This window comes from Xenopus laevis, chromosome 1S (assembly GCF_017654675.1).
Source record: "Xenopus laevis strain J_2021 chromosome 1S, Xenopus_laevis_v10.1, whole genome shotgun sequence".
Lineage (NCBI taxonomy): Eukaryota > Metazoa > Chordata > Amphibia > Anura > Pipidae > Xenopus > Xenopus laevis.
In genome coordinates, this window is record NC_054372.1 from 102,725,785 (window position 1) to 102,751,566 (window position 25,782).

Here is a 25,782-nt window from a genome sequence, read left to right on the forward strand (position 1 = left end):
CTGGCCTTCAGGTTGGACCCACTTAGCCCCAGTTACAGATAAATAGAAACATGGGGACAATAGCAAAAAATAAGTATTCCCCCAAATATCTCCAGATCTTCTGAACGGACACCTTAGCCCGTTACCCATAAATAAATATATATATATATATATATATATATATATATATATATATATATATATATATATATATATATACATATATATATACAGAAACGTTAGGTCAGTGCACCCAGAAAACAAAAAAATGCCTAGGTGCAAGGACTTAAAACATTAATGATAACAAAACAATAAATAGTCCGCACGGACAGGTCTTACATCTTCAGAAGACGGCTCATGTGGCTGAGCCGAAATGTTGAATAAATCACACCAATTTTTCAAGTAAGACCTATCCGTGCGGACTATTTATTGTTTTATATATATATATATATATATATATATATATATATATATATATATATATATATATATATAGTCAAATATATATATATATATATATATATATATTTGACTATATATATATATATATATATATATATATATATATATATATATATATATATATATATATATATATATATATATATAGCAGCATATAAAAACTGCACTCACAGGACTGAAAAAAGTGGACTGAGGACTGAACGCAAGTGAATAAATATATATATATATAAATATATATATATATATATATATATATATATATATATATATATATGGTGAAAACATTGTCAATAAAGAAAAACTTCAACTGTGTTTGTCTTTAATTCTGTAGCATTTTCACTATAAATATTTGAGTAACAAGGGCCTATTATAGATACATTAACACACTATTTCCCATTCATTCCCCCATATGATTATTAACCCACAGTTCATAATATTACAACATAAACAAAAGACAGGCCATAACATAAACCAATAACAGCAGTGTAACTATTTCAGGGTTTGTTGCTTGGGTCAGGATCAATGGCAACGATCATGGGAATGTGATCAGAGAGGCAATACAACGGCATTTAGTTGGGTCAAATTTCTATGTTTTAATAAACAAATCTCAAGTAACCTCTGTTAATCATAATTTATTTATTTTGTTGTGGATAGTCTATGGCATTGGCTAGCATGTATAGTGCAGCAGAGTGTTAAAAGGTTTTTTTATTTATTTATTTATTTATTTTCCAGCTAACTTTTAGTATGTTATAAAATTGTCAATTCTAAGCAACTTCAATTGGTCATCATTATTTATTTCTTATAGTTTTTTAATTATTTGCCTTCTTATTCTGACACTTTGAAATGAGCAACATATACTGTACAGGTGTTGCCCCAGGCAAAATATTTAGCTGGGAAAACATATAGAAAAGCTGATTGGATCTTTGTTAAGTAAAATGATTATGAATTATGATTTTTTCCCCATGAATCTCTAAAGTTTAGTGTTTTTCTCATATATTTAAATAGGGTTTCAACTTTTAAAACCACTAAAATCCGACCTCTGATAAATCACCCCCTCCACGAGTTGAGAATTAAAGCCCAGATTCTGACTCTGTGGACCATGGGACTTCATTGTCCTGTGGCTTTTAATATAACGGTTCCCCTCCTAAACACACATATATGAGATACTATACTGGGTCTGGCAGAACTAAGTGCCTTGCCTACAAAGGCAATAAACAATTGGTAGTTGCAGGTTGACATTGTATCTTAAGGGGTAGGATCTTCACAAGTGGCACCCTTCCCAGTTTGCACCCAATACCACCTATCTGGTTAGCACACAACGTACATCATACATTTAGATTATAGAGCTACAAAACCCAGGCATTCTTGGCAAAGAGACAGGTTTTGCATAATGTTTAACAACATCATAAATCATTAAAAACCCAATAACTGCTTGAAAATAATATGACCTGATGATGTTATGATTAATACACTGTATTACAATCCAATACATTTTATTATGGCCTAATACATTGGTACTGTTAATGGTTCCATATACCTAACACCAAACAGTTTTTGTCACATGACCAGCGTGATGACCTCAAAATACAGGACAGAGCTGTTGTTGAGAAAATAGTTTTCTGTCCCTGTTTAGTCACATGACCTGTCATTATGACATCACAATGCCAAAGAAGTATATATAAACGTCACAGCTGCATTTGTGTCAGTCTACATTAAGACTTGTGACTGGCAGAGGTGAGTGTATTTTAGAGCAATTTTAAATAGATGTTTCCCTCTATTTATTGGTTAGTAAGTGTGATTTATAGAGAATTTTTGCAAAAATATAAAATATTATGACATTTCAATACATTAGCATTTAATTTGTTAATATTTTCTGTGATATACAATAACATGATGCTATCACAATACACAGGGTATATGAGGTACTGAATACACTGTATTGGGATTTGCCAAATATATCTATAATTTCTCTATGAGATGAGGTTTAAGACAATTGAAAATCCAAAATTGAGGCCGTGAAGCCTTTTAGTGGCACCAAACATAGAAGCCTCATACAGCACACAACAGCATACAGCTGCTGAATCAAAAAAAACACAGTGCTGGTATATTCCTATGTACATAAGTAATATTATAAATGTTGAAATCATTTTCAGATGACGCAAGCCTTGTTTTTTTTGGATTTTGATTAAGTTTAAATACGAAAATTAGGATTGCATTCATTCTGATCCATTATCCAGAAACGCGTTATTCTGAAAGCTCTGAATTTAGGAACTGTACACTGTATTACAATCAAATACATTTTATTATGGCCTAATACATTGGTACTGTTAATGGTTCCATATACCTTACACCAAACAGTTTTTGTCACATGACCAGCGTGATGACCTCACAATACAGCACAGAGCTGTTGTTGAGAAAATAGTTTTCTGTCCCTGTTTAGTCACATGACCTGTCATTATGACATCACAATGCCAAAGAAGTATATATAAACGTCACAGCTGCATTTGTGTCAGTCTACATTAAGACTTGTGACTGGCAGAGGTGAGTGTATTTTAGAGCAATTTTAAATAGATTTTTCCCTCTATTTATTGGTTAGTAAGTGTGATTTATAGAGAATTTTTGCAAAAATATAAAATATTATGACATTTCAATACATTAGCATTTAATTTGTTAATATTTTATGTCATATACAATAACATGATGCTATCACAATACACAGGGTATATGAGGTACTGAATCCACTGTATTGGGATTTGCCAAATATATCTATAATTTCTCATTGTGATAAAGTTGAAGACAATTGAAAATCCAAAATTGAGGCCGTGAAGCCTTTTAGTGGCACCAAACATAGAAGCCTCACACAGCACACAACAGCATACAGCTGCTGAATAAAAAAAACACAGTGCTGGTATATTCCTATGTACATAAGTAATATTATAAATGTTGAAATCATTTTCAGATGATGCAAGCCTTGTTTTTTTTGGATTTCGATTAAGTTTAAATATGAAAATTAGGATTGCATTCATTCTGATCCGTTATCCAGAAACCCGTTATTCAGAAAGCTCTGAATTAAGGAAAGGCCGTCTCATATAGACTCCATTTTATCCAAATACTCCAAATTTTTAAAACGATTTCCCTTTTCTCTGTAATAATAAGTAGCTTGTACTTGGTCCCAAATAAATTTCATTGGAGGCAAATACAGGCTTTTGGGTTTATTTAATGTTTACATGCTCTTTTAATAGACATAAGGTATGAAGTTCCAAATTACAGAAATATCCATTACCCAGAAATCCCCAGGCCCTGAGCATTCAGGATAACAGGTTCCATACCTGTTTTCAGAAAAATCTGTGGTACAATATTTGTTATATAAAAACGGATGGATTTAGTGCTTTTCTAGCATTTATCAGTTATATATCATAATTCTTTGGTTGGTTTTGTAAAATCATTTAGGGGCAAATGCATCAAGGGTCGAATATCGAGGGTTAATTAACCCTCGATATTCGACTGGGGAATGAAAATCCTTCGACTTCGAATATCGAAGTCGAAGGTTTTTGTGCAAATACTTCGAACGAACGATCGAAGGAATATTCGTTCGATCGAACCATTAAATCCTTCGAATCGAACGATGCGAAGGATTTTAATCCAACGATTGAAGGATTATCCTTCGACCAAAAAAAGTTAGCCAAGCCTATGGGGACCTTCCCCATAGGCTAACATTGAGTTCGGTAGCTTTAAGGTGGCTAACTAGGGGGTCGAAGTTTTTTCTTAAAGAGACAGTACTTCGACTATCAAATGGTCGAATAGTCGAACAATTTTTAGTTCAAATCGTTCGATTCGAAGTCAAAGTCGTAGTCGAAGGTCGAAGTAGCCCATTTGATGGTCGAAGTAGCCAAAAAAACACTTCGAAATTCGACGTTTTTTTTCTTCTATTCCTTCACTCGAACTTAATGAATGGGCCCCTTAATGTTGCACCTAATACATGCTGATGTTACATCTTTCCATTACCCAAAATTATGTATGTAGTATGAACATTATTCATATGATAGTATAATCAGTTTATTCATACTTTGCAGCCAACTTTGTCATTATATTCAGATTTGGTGGCTGGCAGAGACAAGGAGAGAGTGGGAAATACTGCTATTTAGAAACAAAATTCTTTATAATTCATACTCGAATAATATTTTTACGTGTTGGTATATAGGGATGCAGCAAACCATTGGGTATAGTTGCTATGCTTCATTACACTAGCAAGCAAAGGAATCAGTAGCTTTTGTAGGACTTTTTCTCACATTAATATAATAAACTCATTGAAACATCTATTTTTCTCCCTTTAGGCTTAGGTTATACCATGGCTTCTACTGGAAACATTTCTTTTTTTAGGCGACTTCTTAATCCTTTAACAAAAACATGTATCATGCGAATATTCAATTGTCTTCCAAAGCATAATAAAAACAGAAAAGAGACCAGCACAGACAAATCTGAAGTAATTGTACAAGTTTGCAGCAAAGAAGAAGAGATCAATAAAGACTCAACCACCTGTATAAAAGAGGAAGAGAGACATGAACCCGCTGTTACTTGCATACCAGAGCAGGAAATTAGCAAGGACACTACAAATGAAACCTCAATTCCTTGCCAAGCAGAGCAGGAAATAGGCAACGGCTCAAATGATTGTTCAAAAAATGAAGAGCATAGAGAGCCCGACTCCATCTCCAGAAAAGATGAAGAGTGTAAAGAACCTGACTCCATTTGCGCAAAGGATCAAGCGTATAGAGAGCCCGACTCCATCTCCAGAAACGATGAAGAGTGTAAAGAACCTGACTCCATTTGCGCAAAGGATGAAGAGTATAGAGAGCCCGACTCCATCTCCAGAAACGATGACTGGATCCCTGAACTCAATCTGAAGCTGCAGCATAAAAAGGAGCTGCAAGGCACTGAATGGCTAGATGATGAGATAATTGATGCAGCTCAGAACCTGCTAAAAAAGCAGTTTAATTGTGAGGGACTTCAAAACAGCGTACTTTGTCAAATTCAATTTTATCCTGTTTATGGACCGTCCGTACAGATTCATTATGACATGAACCATTGGTTGACAAGCTGCTTAAAACAACATCACGTGGAGATTGCAGACAGTTTAGGAAGACGTTACCTTACTGATGCAATGAAGAAACAAATAAGAGAATGCTATGGAGGAGCACTGACGTGTGATCCTGTACAAATGACTAGAATACTTGATGTTGATCACCAACCAAACTCTTTTGATTGTGGGGTGTATGCTATTGCCAACGCATTTGAGTTCCTGTCCAATGGAAACCCCATCTGCAAATATAATCAGACGAAAATGAGGAGGCACCTCATTTGTTGTTTTGAGAAGGGAAGGTTTACTGCATTCCCCAAACGAATAGACGAAAATCATGATAATTCAGAAATCCCTGTATTATATAATATGCTTAACAAGAAGGAAAGGGATGGTATATCCACAAATTCCTATGTGGTTACAAAAATCACAATCCAGCTCAACATTAATTCGAACGATAAGGAAGAAAAGAATTGGAACAGGAACAATGACTGGATCCCTGAACTCAATCTGAAGCTGCAGCATAAAAAGGCGCTGCAAAGTACTGAATTGCTGGATGATGTAATAATTGATGCAGCTCAGAACCTGCTAAAAAAGCAGTTTAATTGTGAGGGACTTCAGAGCAGCGTACTTTGTCAAATACAATTTTATCCTGTTTATGGACCGTCCGTACAGATTCATTATGACATGAACCATTGGTTGACAAGCTGCTTAAAACAACATCACGTGGAGATTGCAGACAGTTTAGGAAGACGTTACCTTACTGATACAATGAAGAAACAAATAAGAGAATGTTATGGAGGAGCAGTGACGTCTGATCCTGTACAAATGACAGAAATACTTGATGTTGATCGACAACCAAACAGTCATGACTGTGGTGTATATGCTATTGCCAACGCATATGAGTTCCTTGCCAACGGAAACCCCACCTGCAAGTACGATAATAAGGAAATGAGAAAACACCTCAGTGATTGTTTTGAGAAGAGAGAAATAACTGCATTCCCTAAAATAGATAGCTTGCTATGGAACATTAGCTATAATAAAAGGAGCGAAAATATAAGGAATGTATGGTGAAGACCAGCCAATCAATATATTCTCCAAGGGACATTTCAGATGGAATACTGAGAGAAAACTTTCAGCTGGAAACTGGATAGAGCTTCATAGAGGAATGAACTAAATGTTATGGGGCTCAATAGAAGAATGTAAAAATCTAAAATAAACTCTAATAAAAATCTAAGTGTGTAATTTTGTTTCTATTCAATATGGATGTGATATGGACATGATCCATTATGTTGAACATGAGTGAGTAATGGCGTGAATCAAGACAGTGCCTGCATGTGCATGGGATTCTGACTGTATCTGAAGAATGGCATGCTGGTAACCCCTAAAATGCTTAAGGTACAGTCCCCAGTAGAGATGCCACCACCCAATTGCATCCTTAGGCCAGAGCCTTTGTGGTCTGCCCACAAATCGGGGCCTGAGAATGGCTTCTCACTTTTGTTACTGGGAGGTAGGTGTCTGGGCTGTGTGTCTTAATCAATACATTTGGTAAAAAAACCTACAGTTTAGAAAAGGAAGCCAGTTTGAGGCTCCAATGTATGAAATATATACATGAAATACCAAATTTATTAAAATTGTCACTCTTTAACAAAGGTAAATTCAGATTGTTGAGCCTTCTTTCACTTGTAAAGCTACAGTCCACTCTTACTTTATGGCTGAGATTCTTCTGTTAACAGAGCAATCTCACACATGTAAAGGATTGTATGCTGTCTAGCAGCAGTCCTGTCCTGATTTGTGATGGAGATTGTATCTACACAAATGAGGAAAAAACTTATGAAGGTTTCCTTCCTAATAGTCCGAATTCCATTAATACAACTAATGATGCATGGTTGAGGGGAAATTCAAAAGAGACTAGAACATGTAATGATAAACACATATTTAGTAAATAATCCCCTAAATATTCACAAGATTTTCTAGTAGACATAATGTATGAAGATCCAAATTACAGAAAGATCCATTATCAAAAAGCCTCAGATCCCAAGCATTCTGGATAACATGTCTCATACCTGTATTAGAGTAGAACTCATTAAAGGGATACTGTCATGGGAAAAAATATTTTTTTCAAAATGAATCAGTTAATAGTGCTGCTCCAGCAGAATTCTGCACTGAAATCCATTTCTCAAAAGAGCAAACAGATTTTTTTATATTCAATTTTGAAATCTGACATGGGGCTAGACATTTTGTCAATTTCCCAGCTGCCCCTGGTCATGTGACTTGTGCCTGCACTTTAGGAGAGAAATGCTTTCTGGCAGGCTGCTGTTTTTCCTTCTCAATGTAACTGAATGTGTCTCAGTGGGACATGGGTTTTTACTATTGAGTGCTGTTCTCAGATCTACCAGGCAGCTGTTATCTTATGTTAGGGAGCTGCTATCTTTTTACCTTCCCATTGTTCTTTTGTTTGGCTGCTGGGGGGGAAAAGGGAGGGGTGATATCACTCCAACTTGCAGTACAGCAGTAAAGAGTGATTGAAGTTTATCAGAGCACAAGTCACATGACTTGGGGCAGCTGGGAAATTGACAATATGTCTAGCCCCATGTCAGATTTTAAAATTGAATATAAAAAAATCTGTTTGCTCTTTTGAGAAATGGATTTCAGTGCAGAATTCTGCTGGAGCAGCACTATTAACGGATTCATTTTGAAAAAAATGTTTTTTCCCATGAGAGTATCCCTTTAAGTAAGTATGGTGCATGTTTGCCCCAGGACAGTAACCACAGCAGTCTAGTGCAGTAAAAGGAAAGGCACACATAGGCTAGCTATGGGATTGTCAATATATTGTCCCCTGATTCGAATGGCCACTAGCAGGGTATGGCCTCAAGCCCATGAAATTGAATGACACTGATACAATTGATCATATTGCTTCTTGGTTGATTGGATTATTTGGGGAATAATCAGTCCATACAGTTTCAGATCGACTGGCCTCTGCAAGTGTCATTTAAATTATATAGAGATCAGCGAGCGCAGCTTTTTGCTTTGGTCTTGGTGCAATGACACAGGTTGATTGACGGTTAATTATGGCAACACATGCTTTTTTACCACCACTCACTGCCGCCATATTGCCCTATGTTAGGAGAGGCCCTGATTATCTAGAATATCATTATCTACATCATGATAAGGCTTAGGCTACCTGCACATGTACAGACATTGTTGTATAAACAAATGGGTACAACATACATTTTCTAACCTGTCCAATCACACAAACAATATATATTGGCAAAATATCCATTCAAATTCTTTGCTTAGCATAGTTATTGGACAAAACTTTGTATGCGGTGATAATATCTTTTTTAAAAGTTTTTATTTTCATTTTAACAAGGAAAAAGGAAGAAAAGAAGAAAGAAAAGAAAGAAAGAAAGAGAGAGAAAAGTACAGCAAGATTGACATTGTACATCTTTGGAGCCATAATAAATACAACATCCGTGCCATTACATGTGTTCTGTTGTTGTCGTTATCTAACAGCGTAAGATCAACATATCATACTTTAATTTTAATTATTGTATTGTTTAGCTAGTATCCTCCATGTCCAACCACTGGGCCCACACCTTCTCAAATTTTTTGGGGCATCCCCGAGCTATGTAGGTAATTTTTTGATTTGGAAGGGAATCATTGACCAAATTTCTCCAGAAGCCCAAAGATGGAGGAACCGTGGACTTCCACTGTAGTAAAATGGCTTTCTTAGCATAATACAACAACTGGAGATAGCATAATTTAACCCCGGCCTGCATGCCAAGATCATCCACAACCCCCAATAGACATATCCGAGGATTTTTTATACATGGGACCCTCAATGTGGCAGAGATATGGTGTAGAACTTCCCCCCAATACCTTTGGATATGGGGGCAGGACCAGAAAACATGCAAAAATGTGCCGACTTCCTGTAAGCATTTGACACAATGGTCTGGGGTTAAGGGATATATCCTAGCCAACCTGTGAGGGGTTAGATACACTCTGTTGAAGAATTTTGCCTGGATATATCTGTCTCTGACTGACATAGTGATAACCGGTATCTGCTTCAGAGCGTCATCCCACATCTCATCCTCCAAATCCGGAATATCCCTAACCCACATCTGTTTTACCTTGGCTAGGGGGTCTGGGGAAGCCTGGCACAGAATGGTATAGAACCAAGTCGTTGGTTTTTTAAGATCCACCCTTCGTAAATATATCTCCAGTGTGGTGTCCATCAAATCGATGGGTGGGGTGGGAAACTGCATTCTGAATGCATGTCTAAGTTGTAGATACCTAAAAAGCATAGAGTTGGGTAGCTGAAATCTTTCTTTTAGGTTTTGGAACCCCTCGATGTCCCCATTCTCTATGATGTCCCCAAGTGTTTTTATTCCTCTAGATGCCCAGGTATTAATATCAGGTATTGAGCCAAAGTGTGAGAGCATACCATTGCCCCAAATAGGTGTCCAGGGGGACCACACTTTCCTCGCCTTGTGGACATGTTTGAGGCTTTTCTTAAATACCTCGGCCACTGTAGCCATAGGTGTAGTAATTTTATAGTACTCTGAGGGACCCCGATATGGCAGTTTGGACAACGCTTCCAAAGACCCCATGCTAGCAGCTTCCAGTATAGTAGAGGGGTTGTCATTTTGGGGTACCATCCACCAGTGCACATAGGTTAATTGACTGGCCAAGAAATATAACTTGAGATTAGGGAGCGCCAGTCCCCCACATGTCACCGGGACCTGCAATACGTTAAAACTCATACGTGGGTGCTCCCCCGCCCATATGAACCTCCTCAGTATGGAGTCTATGTATGTAAACCATTGACTTCGTGGTAGGATAGGCGAGTTGTGGAATACATACAAGAACTTGGGTAGGAACACCATTTTAAATAGGTTAACCCTACCCGGGGGGGAAAGGGGCAGCTGTCGCCAGACCTCAGTCTTGGCCTTCAAAGCCTCCACAATTGGGGTCAGGTTATTCTCCTCGAATTTCTTGTAATCCCTGTGGATGTTTATTCCCAAATATTTAAACTTCTGCAGGACTTGTAGGTGACAAATTTGTGTTGGTGAACCAATGGGTAGCGGGTCTATTGGAAATATCACAGATTTGGCTCTGTTAACGCAAAGGCCCGAGTACTTCCCAAACTCCTCAATAAGATTCAGGGCTGCCTCTAAAGCTCTACCAGGATTAGCCAGGTAGAGGAGCATGTCGTCTGCGTACAGCGACACCTTTTCCGTTATGTTACCTACCAGAAGTCCCTCCACCTCCTGGGCTTCCCTTAGTTTCACTGCCAGAGGCTCTATTGCTAGAGCAAACAGCAAAGGGGAGAGGGGGCATCCCTGCCTAGTGGTGATAATATCTTTACATGTAAGGCTGCCATTCATTTTTAAGGGGTCTTCCCCTTAGAAGAGGGTACAGGTGTTGGATTGCATCTACTATCTAAATACTGCACTTTACCAAACTTTTGTATATAACAACACAAACTGAGAATAACCCAGCTTTTATTCATTTATCGTGTTTGTATATTCTCTGCTGCATATATTGTGTTATAAGTTAAACCTATCAGTTTCATAATGATAAACCTATAATAGGGGACTATTATTATTTGAAAGATGTAAGTCCTAGGCTATTTATAAGTAAATTATGACTGTATAACATAGTCTGTGAGTGACAGTTATACAGATATAATATGATACAAATATATCATGAAGATGTATCTGGGTACAGATATAATTATAACCAATGGATGCTGCTGACATATTGCATTATATAGGTCTGCTGTAAACTGTGGGGTTAATATCTGCTGAAAAGTTCTATGACTATAAAGAAAGAAGGCCGAACTATACAGGTTGCAAAGTTTCTAGGTCTATGGGAGACGACCTTTCTGTAACTCGGAGCTATTCATTTTCGCAATAGTTCCCCTTTAAATTTGTAGTCAGGTTCCAGCTGTTTGATTCCAGCTAGAGCACTATGTACAGGGATCTGTATATTCTCTCTGTGGCTGTCCTCTGGCTACTCTGGTTTCATAAACCCATTTTTTAAAATGTATTGTAGTATGTGTGAGACCTTAGATTGTAATTTCCATTGGGGCAGGGACTGATGTGAATGATGCAAAATATGTTGGTGCCATTAATTAAAGAATAGTAATAACCACATTTTCTATCAAACATATAACCATTGAATGGAATCTGTTTTAGTGCTTTGTGTAAGTAGAACTGGTACAAACATGGAGGGTTGCACTTACGTTACGACTGAAGCATTTCTTGTCTACAGCTGCAGAGGATGATCGAGAAGTTAAAAAACTCTAGAATTCAGGCAAATATCGACAGATTGTTATGATAAAGGTTACATATTTTAGTTAAAAGAAAATATAGGAAATGTGGATGCCATTGATATGAAGGCAGGGTCGGACTGGGCTGGAGGGACAACAGGAAAAAAAAAACCCAGTGGGCCCTGGCACTGGTGGGCTCGGCTGGCCCAGACCCAATCCACTTCCGCTATGCTGAAGGTTAAGTGTGGAAGGGGTAGAGTGGCCGGTGGCAGCCACTGTACAGGGCCCTTGAGACAGCAGCCCCAGTGGGCCCTGCAACCACCAGCCTAACCCTGTTAAAATTATATATGTATATATATATATATATATATTCCACCATGGTGTCGGCACTCACGAAAAATGATCTTCATATGCCTGGGTGCAGAAACAATAATTTCATCCACAACAATCCAAAGGAATCCGCACTCACAGGTCTTAAGTAAAATTAAAAATATTTATTAGAACAGATGACTAACGTTTCGGCCTCTCCGAGGCCTTTCTTAAAGTATTCATTCTACAAAAAACATGCCTTATATACACACAATCTAGCGGGAAACAATGGTGGCTCTGACGTTTGTTGCTCGTCAGAACCAGAGCGACTCCGTTTGTACTAGAAAATCACAAATCCATTGCACTACGTTATAAGATATACATTGCAGTAAAAATCTAACAATATATTAGATACAATATTGAAACAAGTTAAAACAATTTAAAAACACCAATATATCAGGGCACTGTTCTATAATAACTATTTTGTAACAATATGCTAATAATTTATACTCTGAGTTATAACTTTGTTACCAGTGTCACTGATGTAACATTCTTTGAAGATGTCAAAAAGGTCCTGACTATAACGCTACCTGCTACTTCACTTGTTGCCCCCTAATGCTACAACCTTAGTCATGTGTATCCCCGCAATAAATAGTCCTCCCACTCTCTCTAAGTAGTGTGTAGACTCCATCTTCCAAGTTATAATGTAGTTAACCCACTGGGTGCCGTTTAATAGATACTACCCGCTGTGGTGCCCTACTGGAATATCTATTACCAATATATCCTATACACCCCCTCTCGTGGCTCTATTCATCGTGCGTCCCTCTATACAAACCCTCATATTCCATTAATATGTGGTTAATCGAAATCCTATGTGCTATCTGTCATCATTCCTTAATTTCTATCTGTGTAAACACATACCCTTATTATCAGCAAAAAATAACATCATACAATCCTGAAGAACCCAAAGTACGAAAGTGTAAAAAATGAATAAACAAAGCACCCATAAAAATAAAATAAAAATAAAACCCCATCCAATGTTCAAATCCTGTGATAAGTCAATATACGTATAATCACACCTGTATTCCGTGTGTACGCTCATCCAGTGTGCACCATCAGCGGGACAAAAAAATAAAATAAAACATTTAGTTCACTTTAAACTTACACCGCATGTTTAAACATAATAACAAACTGGAACGTAGTAGCAGGTGTCAGATATCCAAACCCAGCCGACCCATTCAATGGCCTTGTAGCTGCCGGTAAGTCACTCATGGCCAATGGTCAATGCTCATCGGTTATAATAAGAAATGATTCTAGGGTATCACTGCCTCGGCGGCTCCATTAGCAGAGTTCCCGCTACAGATAAATCACAAATGGTTCCTTGATGGCACTCACAAAGGCATCCCCCTCTCCCCCCTTTTACTTAAGACCTGTGAGTGCGGATTCCTTTGGATTGTTGTGGATGAAATTATTGTTTCTGCACCCAGGCATATGAAGATCATTTTTCGTGAGTGCCGACACCATGGTGGAATGTATTGAACAAAGTTTGTGCCGGGCACCCGTGTTTTTCTAAATATTTAAGGACATGTAATGTAAGTGCTTTTTACCACGACTAGCGATTGAAGCAATAGCTCATACTGACGCCTGCCTGCTTCCTTCCATACATTGAAGTTTTACCCTGGCTCTATCATTAGTAGCCGCTACACCAATTAACCACCTGGAACCACTGAAGGTTGGGGTTACCGCAAACACTTTTGCAATACAGAAATGGGTGTGTAGATGGAATGGCGATGGTGTGTGAACGGCTAGCCCAACTTAAGATGCAGCGATGCCCTTGTGTGGTTGGTTCCCGGACTTTTTTGGTTTCATCAGTAACCCGGAACCGGTGATACAGTGAGCCTTACCGCGGAGCACCATGATGGCAGTGTGAGTGCCACGCCCGTCCTGGGTAATTGTGGAGAAAGGGATGTCCGCCATGTAGCCGCTACACCTACTAACCACCTGGAACCACCGAAGTTGAGTAACCAGGGTTGCCGCAAAGACTTCTGCGATACTGAAATCGGTGAGTGGAGGAAATGGCGATCATGTGCGAACGGCTACCCTAGCGTTAGATGCAGCGATGCCCCTGTGTAGTCTGATTCCCGGACCTTTTGGCTTCATTGGTAACCTGGATTCGGTGATGCAGTGAGCCTGAGTGTGGAGCACCATGATGGCAACATGAGTTCCATGCCTGTCCCGGGTAACTGTGGAGAGGGGGGTGCCCGCCTTTGTGAGTGCCATCAAGGAACCATTTGTGATTTATCTGTAGCGGGAACTCTGCTAATGGAGCCGGCGAGGCAGTGATACCCTAGAATCATTTCTTATTATAACCGATGAGCATTGACCATTGGCCATGAGTGACTTACCGGCAGCTACAAGGCCATTGAATGGGTCGGCTGGGTATGGATATCTGACACCTGCTACTACGTTCCAGTTTGTTATTATGTTTAAACATGCGGTGTAAGTTTAAATTGAACTAAATGTTTTATTTTATTTTATTTTTTTGTCCCGCTGATGGTGCACACTGGATGAGCATACACACGGAATACAGGTGTGATTATACGTATATTGACTTATCACAGGATTTGAACATTGGATGGGGTTTTATTTTTATTTTATTTTTATTTTTATGGGTGCTTTGTTTATTCATTTTTTACACTTTCGTACTTTGGGTTCTTCAGGATTGTATGATGTTATTTTTTGCTGATAATAAGGGTATGTGTTTACACAGATAGAAATTAAGGAATGATGACAGATAGCACATAGGATTTCGATTAACCACATATTAATGGAATATGAGGGTTTGTATAGAGGGACGCACGATGAATAGAGCCACGAGAGGGGGTGTATAGGATATATTGGTAATAGATATTCCAGTAGGGCACCAAAGCGGGTAGTATCTATTAAACGGCACCCAGTGGGTTAACTACATCATAACTTGGAAGCTGGAGTCTACACACTACTTAGAGAGAGTGGGAGGACTATTTATTGCGGGGATACACATGACTAAGGTTGTAGCATTAGGGGGCAACAAGTGAAGTAGCAGGTAGCGTTATAGTCAGGACCTTTTTGACATCCTCAAAGAATGTTACATCAGTGACACTGGTAACAAAGTTATAACTCAGAGTATAAATTATTAGCATATTGTTACAAAATAGTTATTATAGAACAGTGCCCTGATATATTGGTGTTTTTAAATTGTTTTAACTTGTTTCAATATTGTATCTAATATATTGTTAGATTTTTACTGCAATGTATATCTTATAACGTAGTGCAATGGATTTGTGATTTTCTAGTACAAACGGAGTCGCTCTGGTTCTGACGAGCAACAAACGTCAGAGCCACCATTGTTTCCCGCTAGATTGTGTGTATATAAGGCATGTTTTTTGTAGAATGAATACTTTGAGAAAGGCCTCGGAGAGGCCGAAACGTTAGTCATCTGTTCTAATAAATATTTTTAATTTTACTTAAGACCTGTGAGTGCGGATTCCTTTGGATTGTTGTATATATATATATACATACATATTGCTGCACAAGAAATTTTAAAAACCAATGCGGGTGTGGTTGAGTGGAATGCCGCCCCCTAAATTTCTACCACCCCAGGCCCAGGCCTTTGTGTCTTTTCCACAAATCCGGGTCTGTTTACAGACAATAATGCTTACACAACTGCATGCGTGTTTTTACATTTTACTATATGGGTATTACTCAATTGTTTTCCCATTATCCATGTACATGCATTGTTTTTCTTTGTGGATATAATATTTGCTCATAAATTTGCCTATAGAGGATAGAGGATAAGGACTGCAGCAGTTAAAGACTTCAGTCTTCAGTTATCTAAAGTACTAGGAGAATGGTGCAAACCAGCCACGTTTCCACCCTGTCTTACACACCCACTGGGGTATGTCTAAAGTGTGAAGACCTGCACCCCTCTATAAATACAGCCCTGACTGTATTTTACAGAGATGTATTAAAAGGGGTAAGGTTGGGAGCTGTATGTGTGCATCACCTTAGACACTTCCAAAGCTGCATGGCATTTTTTGCCATGAAAATTATGCCCATATACTCTAATGGGTTAAATAAATGTGTCTGCCAATTTGTCCTGCATCAAAAAAAAAATGTTGCCTATAGACTTCAATGCATTTTGGCAAATTTTCGAAGTAAAAGATTCACCCATCACTAATGGCATTCAAATGTGCAAGCCAGGGTGCATGAATGGGTGCAAGAAGCAGCTGAACCCTATGCTTAACACCTGCTATAATGTTGCCCTAGCAGTGCAACACTTGGTAATTAATGCATTCTCTGCACCCATGGGATTTGTAAGTAATACAGGATTGCAGTCACTATCAAAGGTGCTGAAGTCAAACACGAGACAATGTAGTTGACGAGATTTAGTCAAGTCCATGTTTTCAGATGCATGGTATGAGCATTAACGCTTAAAAAATCAACTACAATGAGAACACCACCATTTTCACTCATGGCCCACTTGAATATAGTATATAAAGTCTTAGGCCTAGAGCCAGGCAGATTCAAAAAGTAAACAACAGGCTAAATGACTGCAATTATGAGCTTTTCAGCTAGCAGAGAATATAGCACATATGCCAAAGGCAGTAGCAATGTAAAAGTAAAAATCATTTGAGAACTGTGATGCCATTTGTCATGTAATCAAATCTTGCAAATTCTTATGCCATAAGTAGTTTTAAAAGAGCTGATGGCACCATCACAAACTCATTTGCAAACATAGGCAGCAATAGCAACCACAAAGCAATTAGCTCAGAATAGACTAATACAATGTTACGCGTTTCTTGCCGTGATATAATAATAAACAATTAAACAATAAACGTTTAAGTCGAGTACACCCACCGCACAAAGATTGTACCACTGTGTGTGCCTAAAAAAAGCTGTTTTTAATAGACAAGGATTGTGTCCTGGATTACCGGAACAGCACCTAATAATGCGTGAGTTTTCTACTTGCTAAATGTGAACCAGCGTGGAGAAGCCGGCATCTCGCGAGTGCAGCGTCTGGAAGGACATGCAAACCGGGTGGGCTCAGATTCGGTCCGCATCACATTTACTGTATCCCTAATGTAGGTAGTAATGTTCTGAACCAAGGGTTGTAAATAGAAAAAAATAGCCATTGGTTGTAGCAGTGACCCCTGGCACTAATGATTGGGTAGGAGAAAAGATTTTAATGTATCTTGGGGAATGTATTGGAGTGTTAGGGAGTGTTGGACATACGTACTTGGGACACAAAACTGAGAGTGCCATGTGTAAAAAAAAGAATCAATCTTACATTTAAACATCCAATTGCTGTCACATTCCAGTTTCCTGTACACTAAAGTGGCACCAAATTGGCTAAGGACTGAATTCCTGTAATCTGAATAATCCATAACAACCACTGTCCCACCCTTGTCGGCTGGATGTATATCTACATGTGGGTTATTAGTCAGTGCTGTAACTGCTTCCCACTCAATCTTGGTGAGAATACTCCTACTGACAACCTGGTCAAGTTTCTGAGATTTGTCAATAAGTAATCAAGTGAATGCAGCTATAGACTTAGGGGTATTAGGAGGTTCAAACGTACTCTTAGGTCAAAAAGTAGAGGTCGTTGTGTCAGATTTAGTTCTCAAATGCTCCCATAATTTCATAGTCCATTAGAATCTATGATTTTCAAACATTATGTTTGAACCTGGTCATGTTGTGGGGACTAATGAGAGTACTTTGGAAAGAACCCCCATTTCATTAGAGCGAAGTACAGTATAAGGAGCTAAGGTTAAAAACAACTTCTTGGTGAGTCGTGTTATACGTTTGGTGTGGGTGTTTGCACTGACCCCGTCTCTTATGTGGGTGCTCCTGCTTCTTGGGTGGGTAGTTGACCCAAAAAAATGTGACCTTGGGGTGGAAGTGGCAGAAGGGATAATATCAATACCAGTTCTCTTAAATCTAGTTCGACCTCTACGCAAAACCCTGTGTAGATCCCTCACCATCTAAAAGTCAATATTATTGTGTCCAATCGAGGGGATGTTACGAACCCTGAAGCCCAGGGGAATATTTATATACCCATGCGGGTCTGAAACGTCGGATTGAGATGTAACGCTTGTTTGAAAAATAAATAACCTTTTTTCACTACAATTACAGTGAGTGCCGATCCTCCTTTTTACTATATATATATATAATACTAGACATATAACTAGATAGGTGCACTCAGATAGCCATGTTAATGCCTAGGTGCTGGACAAAAATTCATATCTATAAAACAAAACAAAAAAAACTTCCGCACACATAGGTCTTGATAAGTGAAAAAAAGCTGGTAGATTTATTTCAACGTTTCGGCTTACAAACTCAAGCCTTCCTGATGACGGCTTGAGTTTGTAAGCCGAAACGTTGAAATAAATCTACCAGCTTTTTTTCACTTATCAAGACCTATGTGTGCGGAAGTTTTTTTTTTTAAATTTATTTATTTTTGTTTTATATATATATATATATATATATATATATATATATATATATATATATATATATATATATATATATATATAGAAAGGATGTACTAGTCAAAAAGGCATCCTGCTAGATGTATGGATGTCATACTATGTTTGCTACTATGTCAGGAATGGGGGACATAAGGGAAATGAATATGAAGGCATCATTTTTCTTCTTTCCATTATTTAAATTTGGGTGTGCTATACATTACAGGTATTGCAGCCTACATGCTATCATACCCAGAGCGTCCAGAACATGCTTGGTTATTGATAAACAGCTGGCTCTATTTAAATTCACTTGGTAAATAATCCATATTAGATTACCTCAACAGAAATTGAGGAAATAGAGAAAATGGCAATATTTTTTCTCATGCAGGTATCTAATCTTCTTTACTTACTGGAAAGATTAAAATGTGGGGCATAAAGGCCTTCCGGCTTCACTTCAAAACCACTATGCATAACTAAGCTATGTTACATCATAACTGTGACAGTGTGAATTGTCTTATTACTTGTATTACATTCAATCATAAAACTGTTGCCAGGAGTAATTATGTTTTATTATGTTTATTATGTGTATTTTCCTTTCATGTTTAGTTAAATGTCAATTACATGTCAATTACATGTAATGTTATTATTCATTCCTTCTTCTAATACTCAACGTTACAATCTACCTCTCTTCTACATCTTGATTTCATAAACCCAATACATTTATCCATACATTAGATTAGACTGTCATATCACAAAGGCCTTGGACAGATAACATGACACCCCTCAATTACTGCTATTTTTTGCTATCTCTGGGACACCACAAAGATAAGACAGTCAAAGTATACTGGACTGTGGTCATAAAATTATTTTAAGCTAACTCTATTGAGGCTAGCTAATGACAAGACACACAAATCCAGCAACCTTTAGAGATTAATAGATAAACAGAAGAAGAATAATAAAATCAATTGTTGCTCCACAAAACAGCAGCCCCACCAAGTGGCGAGCAGTTTCCAATTCTAAGCAAGGGTACACTTAGTGCTTAAAATTAGGATACAAATGCACTAGGGTAAGAAGAACAAAAAGGTTTTTTTAAAAAACAATCGTAGCTTTAAAATTAGAATCTGGCCGACGCACATTTCGCTAAAAGAGCTTTCTCAAGGCAATAGTATCAACTTCTGCTATCATCTTAGATACTCACCTGATGGAATATCTAGACTGATAATTGGAATCTTTATCTGTTTCATTGTCGCCAGAATACTAGCAAATGGCTCTTTCACTTCTCCAAACTCTGCTTCTATTCCGAGCACTGCATCCACCACCAAATTATATGCATCATTTATTAGTTGTACCTGCAGGGCAAAAGCAAAATATTACTAACACACTTGGGTATCTGAATTTTATTTTTTGCTAGCAATTTTATGACCCCAAAAATTTAATAATTTTATTTCCTCTTAGATGTTGCCTTGCTTGTGAACAGTTTACAATGTTATTGAAAAATGAATAATGTTGGCCCAAGGCAATATCTTACTTCTGTTGGAAGGTAGGATAAAAAAGGGATGTCCATCTTTTCACACTGAATGGTTAAGTCTTTGTAAATGACATCCAGAGATCTTTTGGGGTAGAATATTGTAGGCTCATAATCCTGAAAGAATAAGAAAAAATAAAGCTTTGAGTTTACAACCTTTAGTACACATGTCAAACCCATTACTCTCCATCGTATGTTAAGCTACACCACCCATCATCCAGAAGAAGAAAGATAAGGGGAAATGCTAATAAAAGGTGCAAAGTTTGCTACAGGTCTCGTCACCTGTGGCAACCAGTCATTTACAGATCAACTGTGAAAACAAACATCTAATTTGTAGCTATAGGTTACAAGACCCGGGCAAGCATATTTTTATTACAATGACACAATTGAGGGGAAAAAGCAGTAGCTTAGCAGCAGTAGGAAGGCACCTTATTTCAACACTCCTAGCTCATATTAAGTGCTGTTTGGACAAGCCTAATAAAATTAGCTATAACATTTCATTGCAAACTTAGAATTTGACTAATTTTGAGGTATATTTCTGACCTAAAGGAGTCTAGTCCTCAGAGTACATTACACGGATATGCGTGTAAAGTGCCAAGTTGCGTCCAGGGTGTGAACGGTGGTGAATTTTTGCTAGCGTTACTTCTGCAATCAAAGCGAAGATGCACTAGCGTAGCCTAATTTGCATATGGCAGGATATTATAAAGTTACATGGCTATATATGTTGCAAGAAATACATTACACAAGTCCAGGGAACCTTAATAAATAAAATAGAATTGTTATAATGCCCAGTGTATATGTTATGTGCCATATGTTAGAAAATGGAGGGGGGAACCCAAAATATTTTTTACATACCTTTGCAGGCTATCACTCAGAACGTTTTTTGGGACTTTTTGCATTAAAAATTTAGGAATTCGTATGCCCTCCATTGCACTTCGCCTGGTCTGAGGTGGCGAAGGCAAGTCTGGCGAATGAGGTAACGTTCAGTAATATCTGCATTTGCTGGGTTACGTCTGTTCACCAGAGCGAAAATTTGGGAAGTGACGCCTGCGCCCCTAAGGAAATCGGCAAAGTTTCAAAATTACATCACTCTGGCAAATTTTCACTAGCGTTAGTCTCTTCGCCCTTTAGGGAATCTGCCCCAAGAAATCTCCAGTGCCAGCTGTAGCTTGGAAAACACTAACATAGTGCCTTTAGCCACTGAAAGGGTCACCCAGCTCATTCGCAGTATCCATACATTCCTTCCAGCCTACACTTGAGTGCTGTTGTACTCTAACTGCGCACAGTCACCAAGGGACTCCTCCAAACACAGGCTGCCCTTGCAAACTACCCGAGCTGCTGACTTATGAGGTGCGGTAGTAAAATATCTCCTATCTAATTCCTAGCAAGATGCAGTCTCCCTACGTGGGCTGGTTTCCAAGGTCTGACCTGTCTGTAAATGTTCTTAGACCTAAAGAGGAAGTTCCTGTCTTTCCTATATAGGCAGTTTAGGCTGATCTTTCCCACTCTAGAAGATTCCAGGGGAAATCCCCTAAGGGCCAAGGTTAGGTGTTGGTGTAGAGTTTCCGCCCAGCGTTAAGTCAACAGCTTGGGCCATGGTCAGTATAACACATTTACCTGCAATGTTATTGCCACTGTTATTGTCCTCTCCATTTCACAATGTTTTCTGCACATACTGTATGTATGTTTTATACTCAATATCAGTGTTTACTATCAACGTATGAGCAGTGTGTAGAACAGCTCATTTGAATGCAGGGATATAAAATCTTACCATGAAAAGGACAGGGTTAAAAGCATATGAAGCCCAGCACACACAGCATAAAAACCTTATGTATCCAGACTTAAATTGGTTCAGGTCACATTGCTGACTCTCCTTTTTTATTCATTTATTTTAAAGGGATTATAAAAGAAGAACATTGGGTCCCCTTTCATGTTTTTCTTGCCATGTGATTGGCTTCCTTGAGGAACATTTTTTTCAGATTAGTTTGACTTAGTATTTTACAAGGTTAAGAGTTCTGTTCGGAGACACAGCAAGGATAATTTTTAAAGTAATTTTAAAGTAAAAATTCCAGACACTGTCTGCATGATAGAGGGCACAGGAATGCTGGCTCTGTGGACACATCCGCAAGGCGGAGTGACTGTTCTTCCTAGCCTTTTCCAACAACGAAAAATAAAAATAACTCACAAAGGGGGAAATGCAGTAGCAGCAGAATAGAAATGCCAAAACTTTGTTAGGGTCACATCAGGAACTATAAAAATGGGCTTTCGTTTAGAGTTACATTGCCTAAACCCCTTTTCAAAAATATTTCCTGAGGAAAAATGTGGCAATCCATAAATTCACACAAGTATATACATTTATAGTAGCTGTGAATTACATATAGTTGTTCTGAGGTTTGTATATTGTTTTCTAAGAACAATTGAATCTTTATTTATTTATAAAGCACAGACATAAGTGCTGTTGCACAATGAGAAACCGGAAAAGATTATAGACCTCTGCTGTGACTTTAAAATGTCATTTATAGGCTGTCCTTTACATAATACAGGAAAACAATTCTCTTCTCAGCTCATACGCCCACTGGGTGCTTTGGAAAGAATCAAAGTAATTTATTTTTTATAATTTTAAATATTTATTAAGGTTACTTGGGGGATGTACATGGGGGTCTCAAGCTGTTACAAACTACAATTCCAAGCAATGCCTCTGTCTGTAGATATCTACATAAGGCACCCCTGGGTTAGACTATATGACATTGCAATCAAGGAATTGTACCCCTCAAGTAAGCCCTGCTGAGTTCCTATGAAGTCTGCACCTGCTCCAAGCACCCCAGCTGGGCTCATTTAGAGAAATATGGAGAAATACCAGTGCAGATAAGATGCAAGATAGAGTAGCAGTATTAAGGTGGCCATAGACGTAGAGATCCGCTCATTTGGCGATGTCACCAAACGATTGGATCTCTCCCCGATATGCCCACATTGAGGTGGGCAATATCAGCCTGATCTGATCGTCGGCCCCAGGGCACAATGATCATAATGGATCCGATACTGGTGGTCAGATCACGGGACCACATAAACGCACAGATGTGGCCGCAATCCAATAGGATTTTTTAACCTGCCCGATCGAGATCTGGCTGACTTTCGGTCAGATATCGATCCCGGAAGCCTGCCGGATGGCCCCACACACGGGACAATAAGCTGCCGACTAAGTCTGTCGTCCCGTGTATGGGGGGCCTTTACTCTCTATTTTGCCTTTAACTAAAGAATGTAATTAAGTCATCTCCACAAATATCACCAATGTCCCAAAGAATTGAGAAAAGCATAATTTCTCTAGTATTTTGCTCTAGACAGCAGCAAAAAAGGTGGAATGAGAAATTAAGGAGTAAGGTGAATGGTCTTATCATGGAGTCAAGTTTTACTCTTAAAGTGGTTATGATTATGAATAAATATAGATAAAATTAAATAAAATATAATAATGAAGGCAGTGATTCTGCATCCAAAATTGGATCTTTACACTGTCTTCATGAGCCCCTCATATTCCTTCTACATTAGAAAATTATAAAATGCGGTGCACTATTTTAACTCTTAAATAAATTAATGGGAGTCAAAACCTTATTCTAGGTCCCCAAGAAGAAAGGTTAAAAAACCCTGGAAAATAGAATGAAGAGAAGAAAAGGGAAAAATCTTTAACTTAGAAAAAGAATGAAGAGAAAATCAGTAAAAAAACAAATAAGAGTCGCTAACTGAGTACTTTTAAATGGTCTACAATTTTAATTCAGTCACAAAGGCCTGTTTTATTAGTACTAAACTGCAGAGTCTCTATGTCCTCCCCCTCAGGTTTAAAACGTCAGGTTTAAAACCCAATAGTCATCATCTGTAAAGCTACAAATGGGCAATGTCTCTGCAGCTAACAATTAATACATCTCAAATTTCCACAATGATAACTTACTCAAGGTATGTGTTAGCATCAACGCTTGGCCTTTGGGTTATACAGTATTGTATTAAAAACTGGAAAATCCTTAAGGCTACAAGCACTTAATTTGCTTTCATGTTACTTACATAAGATCGTAGGTTTCTGGCACAAACCAAGCCAATAGCGCCATTCTGATCAGGTCCACAAATAACCAAGACAGTCGGCTGCTTCCTGGGGAGTGTCCTCAAAGGGTAAACCTATCATGAGAGAGAAATGTGTTATGGTTGAATTAAAATATAGACAAGAAATTCACCGGCACACAGGTAATGCAAGCAGGTTATACCTTGCTAGAAATTTATTGCAGCATGCTGCAATAAATTTCTAGCAAGGTATAACCTGCTTGCATTACCTGTGTGCCAGTGAATTTCTTGTCGCCATTGGATCGTGTGGTTGCCGTTTCCTCCATTTTGCTGTGCACCAGGGATCTCTACTTTTCGGGAAGGCCAGGGTGTGCGAATACTTCTCTGTTGTTCTGAATTAAAATATAGACCCATCCATGGAATAATCTTAATAGAAAAAAAGCAATAGAAGAAAAGAGGTTTGTGACTACATGGTGAGAAACGTATCTACTTCTGATCATGAAGGAATATTATGAAGCATCTACATGCTCCATATGACAGACAAGGATTTCAAAAGACACAAATTACTTTCTTGTAATCAATAATAAAAAAAGTAAACGCATATCTGATAATATATGTCAGAAACTCATTGGTTTTAAACCAGGGACCTGTTATATTCCTGCTACTACTCCTCCTGCCTGAGCCATAGGAGGCAGCATGGCTGCAGCCAAACTCTGAAAAAGTGCATTCTGTGATGCTTCCTCCGTGTCCATCTTCCCTTAGTCATGACCCTTGTCCAGCTGCAGGCAATAACTCATTAGCGGGTTATTTAAGCTTGCTTCCCAGAATCTCACTTGCAGGATCATTGTCCTTCCTGTCAACTTCCAGCCCAAGTTCCTGAAGTGCTTTTTAACTCCTGTTCTTGTTCCTGACCCTGAACCTGTTCCTGCCCTGTCCCCTCTGGTATCTGATCTCCCGGTTTTGACCTCAGCCTGTTAACTGATTCTGCATGGTTTCTGTCTGTCCTGACCTTCAGCCTCTGTCCTGGTTTATGTTTGACTGCTGCTCAACCTTGACCCTCGGCCTATTTCAAGGAAAAGCCTGACCCGCACATCACTACAAAGCTGTCATGGCACTATGTTTGAAACAATTTAGCAACATGGGAGCCTTTTCTAATTTATATAAAACATTGTAGCATTGTGGAAAGAAGCTTCTTTAACAAGGTAGGTCGATGTATATGTTATTGCAGAACTAAAAACATTGGAACTTTGCAGTAATTTCACCTAGGCATTGACTGCAATAAATTTTGGAGAGATTTCTTGGTTTCATGAATTTTTACAGAAATTTTTAAAAATCTTCCCTTTTTTAATTTTGTAGACTATTTAAAAAAAAAAACCAATATGTTTAAAAATAATGGGTGCACAATGGTTAGGACTGGTTACAGGGTCAAAATGGGATGGCAGGGACACCAAGAAAAAACCACAGTGGGCACCAGCCTTGTAGGCCCTGTGGCCTCCACCGGTATATGTGGGTACTAGTGCTCCACCCACGTGTGGCCCCAAAGAGGAAGTAAGTTCCGCGCTGTGCGGTGGCTGGCAGCGTATGGAGGAGCTGCAGGTGGCGACTG

General features: G+C 38.4%; 1 protein-coding gene across 2 annotated transcripts in view; it reads right to left on the reverse strand.

The window, feature by feature from the left end:
• Positions 1 to 25,782, reverse strand: part of yjefn3.S (YjeF N-terminal domain containing 3 S homeolog) — a 63,344-nt gene that overhangs the window by 3,443 nt on the left and 34,119 nt on the right. For both annotated transcript variants that reach the window (XM_018239853.2, XM_041580031.1), the window contains exons 3-5: positions 24,183 to 24,293; positions 20,136 to 20,249; positions 19,806 to 19,956 (exon numbers count right to left, since the gene is read on the reverse strand). In XM_018239853.2, coding sequence (XP_018095342.2) covers positions 19,806 to 19,956; positions 20,136 to 20,249; positions 24,183 to 24,293 — 376 coding nt within the window. The remainder of the gene's footprint in view (positions 1 to 19,805; positions 19,957 to 20,135; positions 20,250 to 24,182; positions 24,294 to 25,782) is intronic.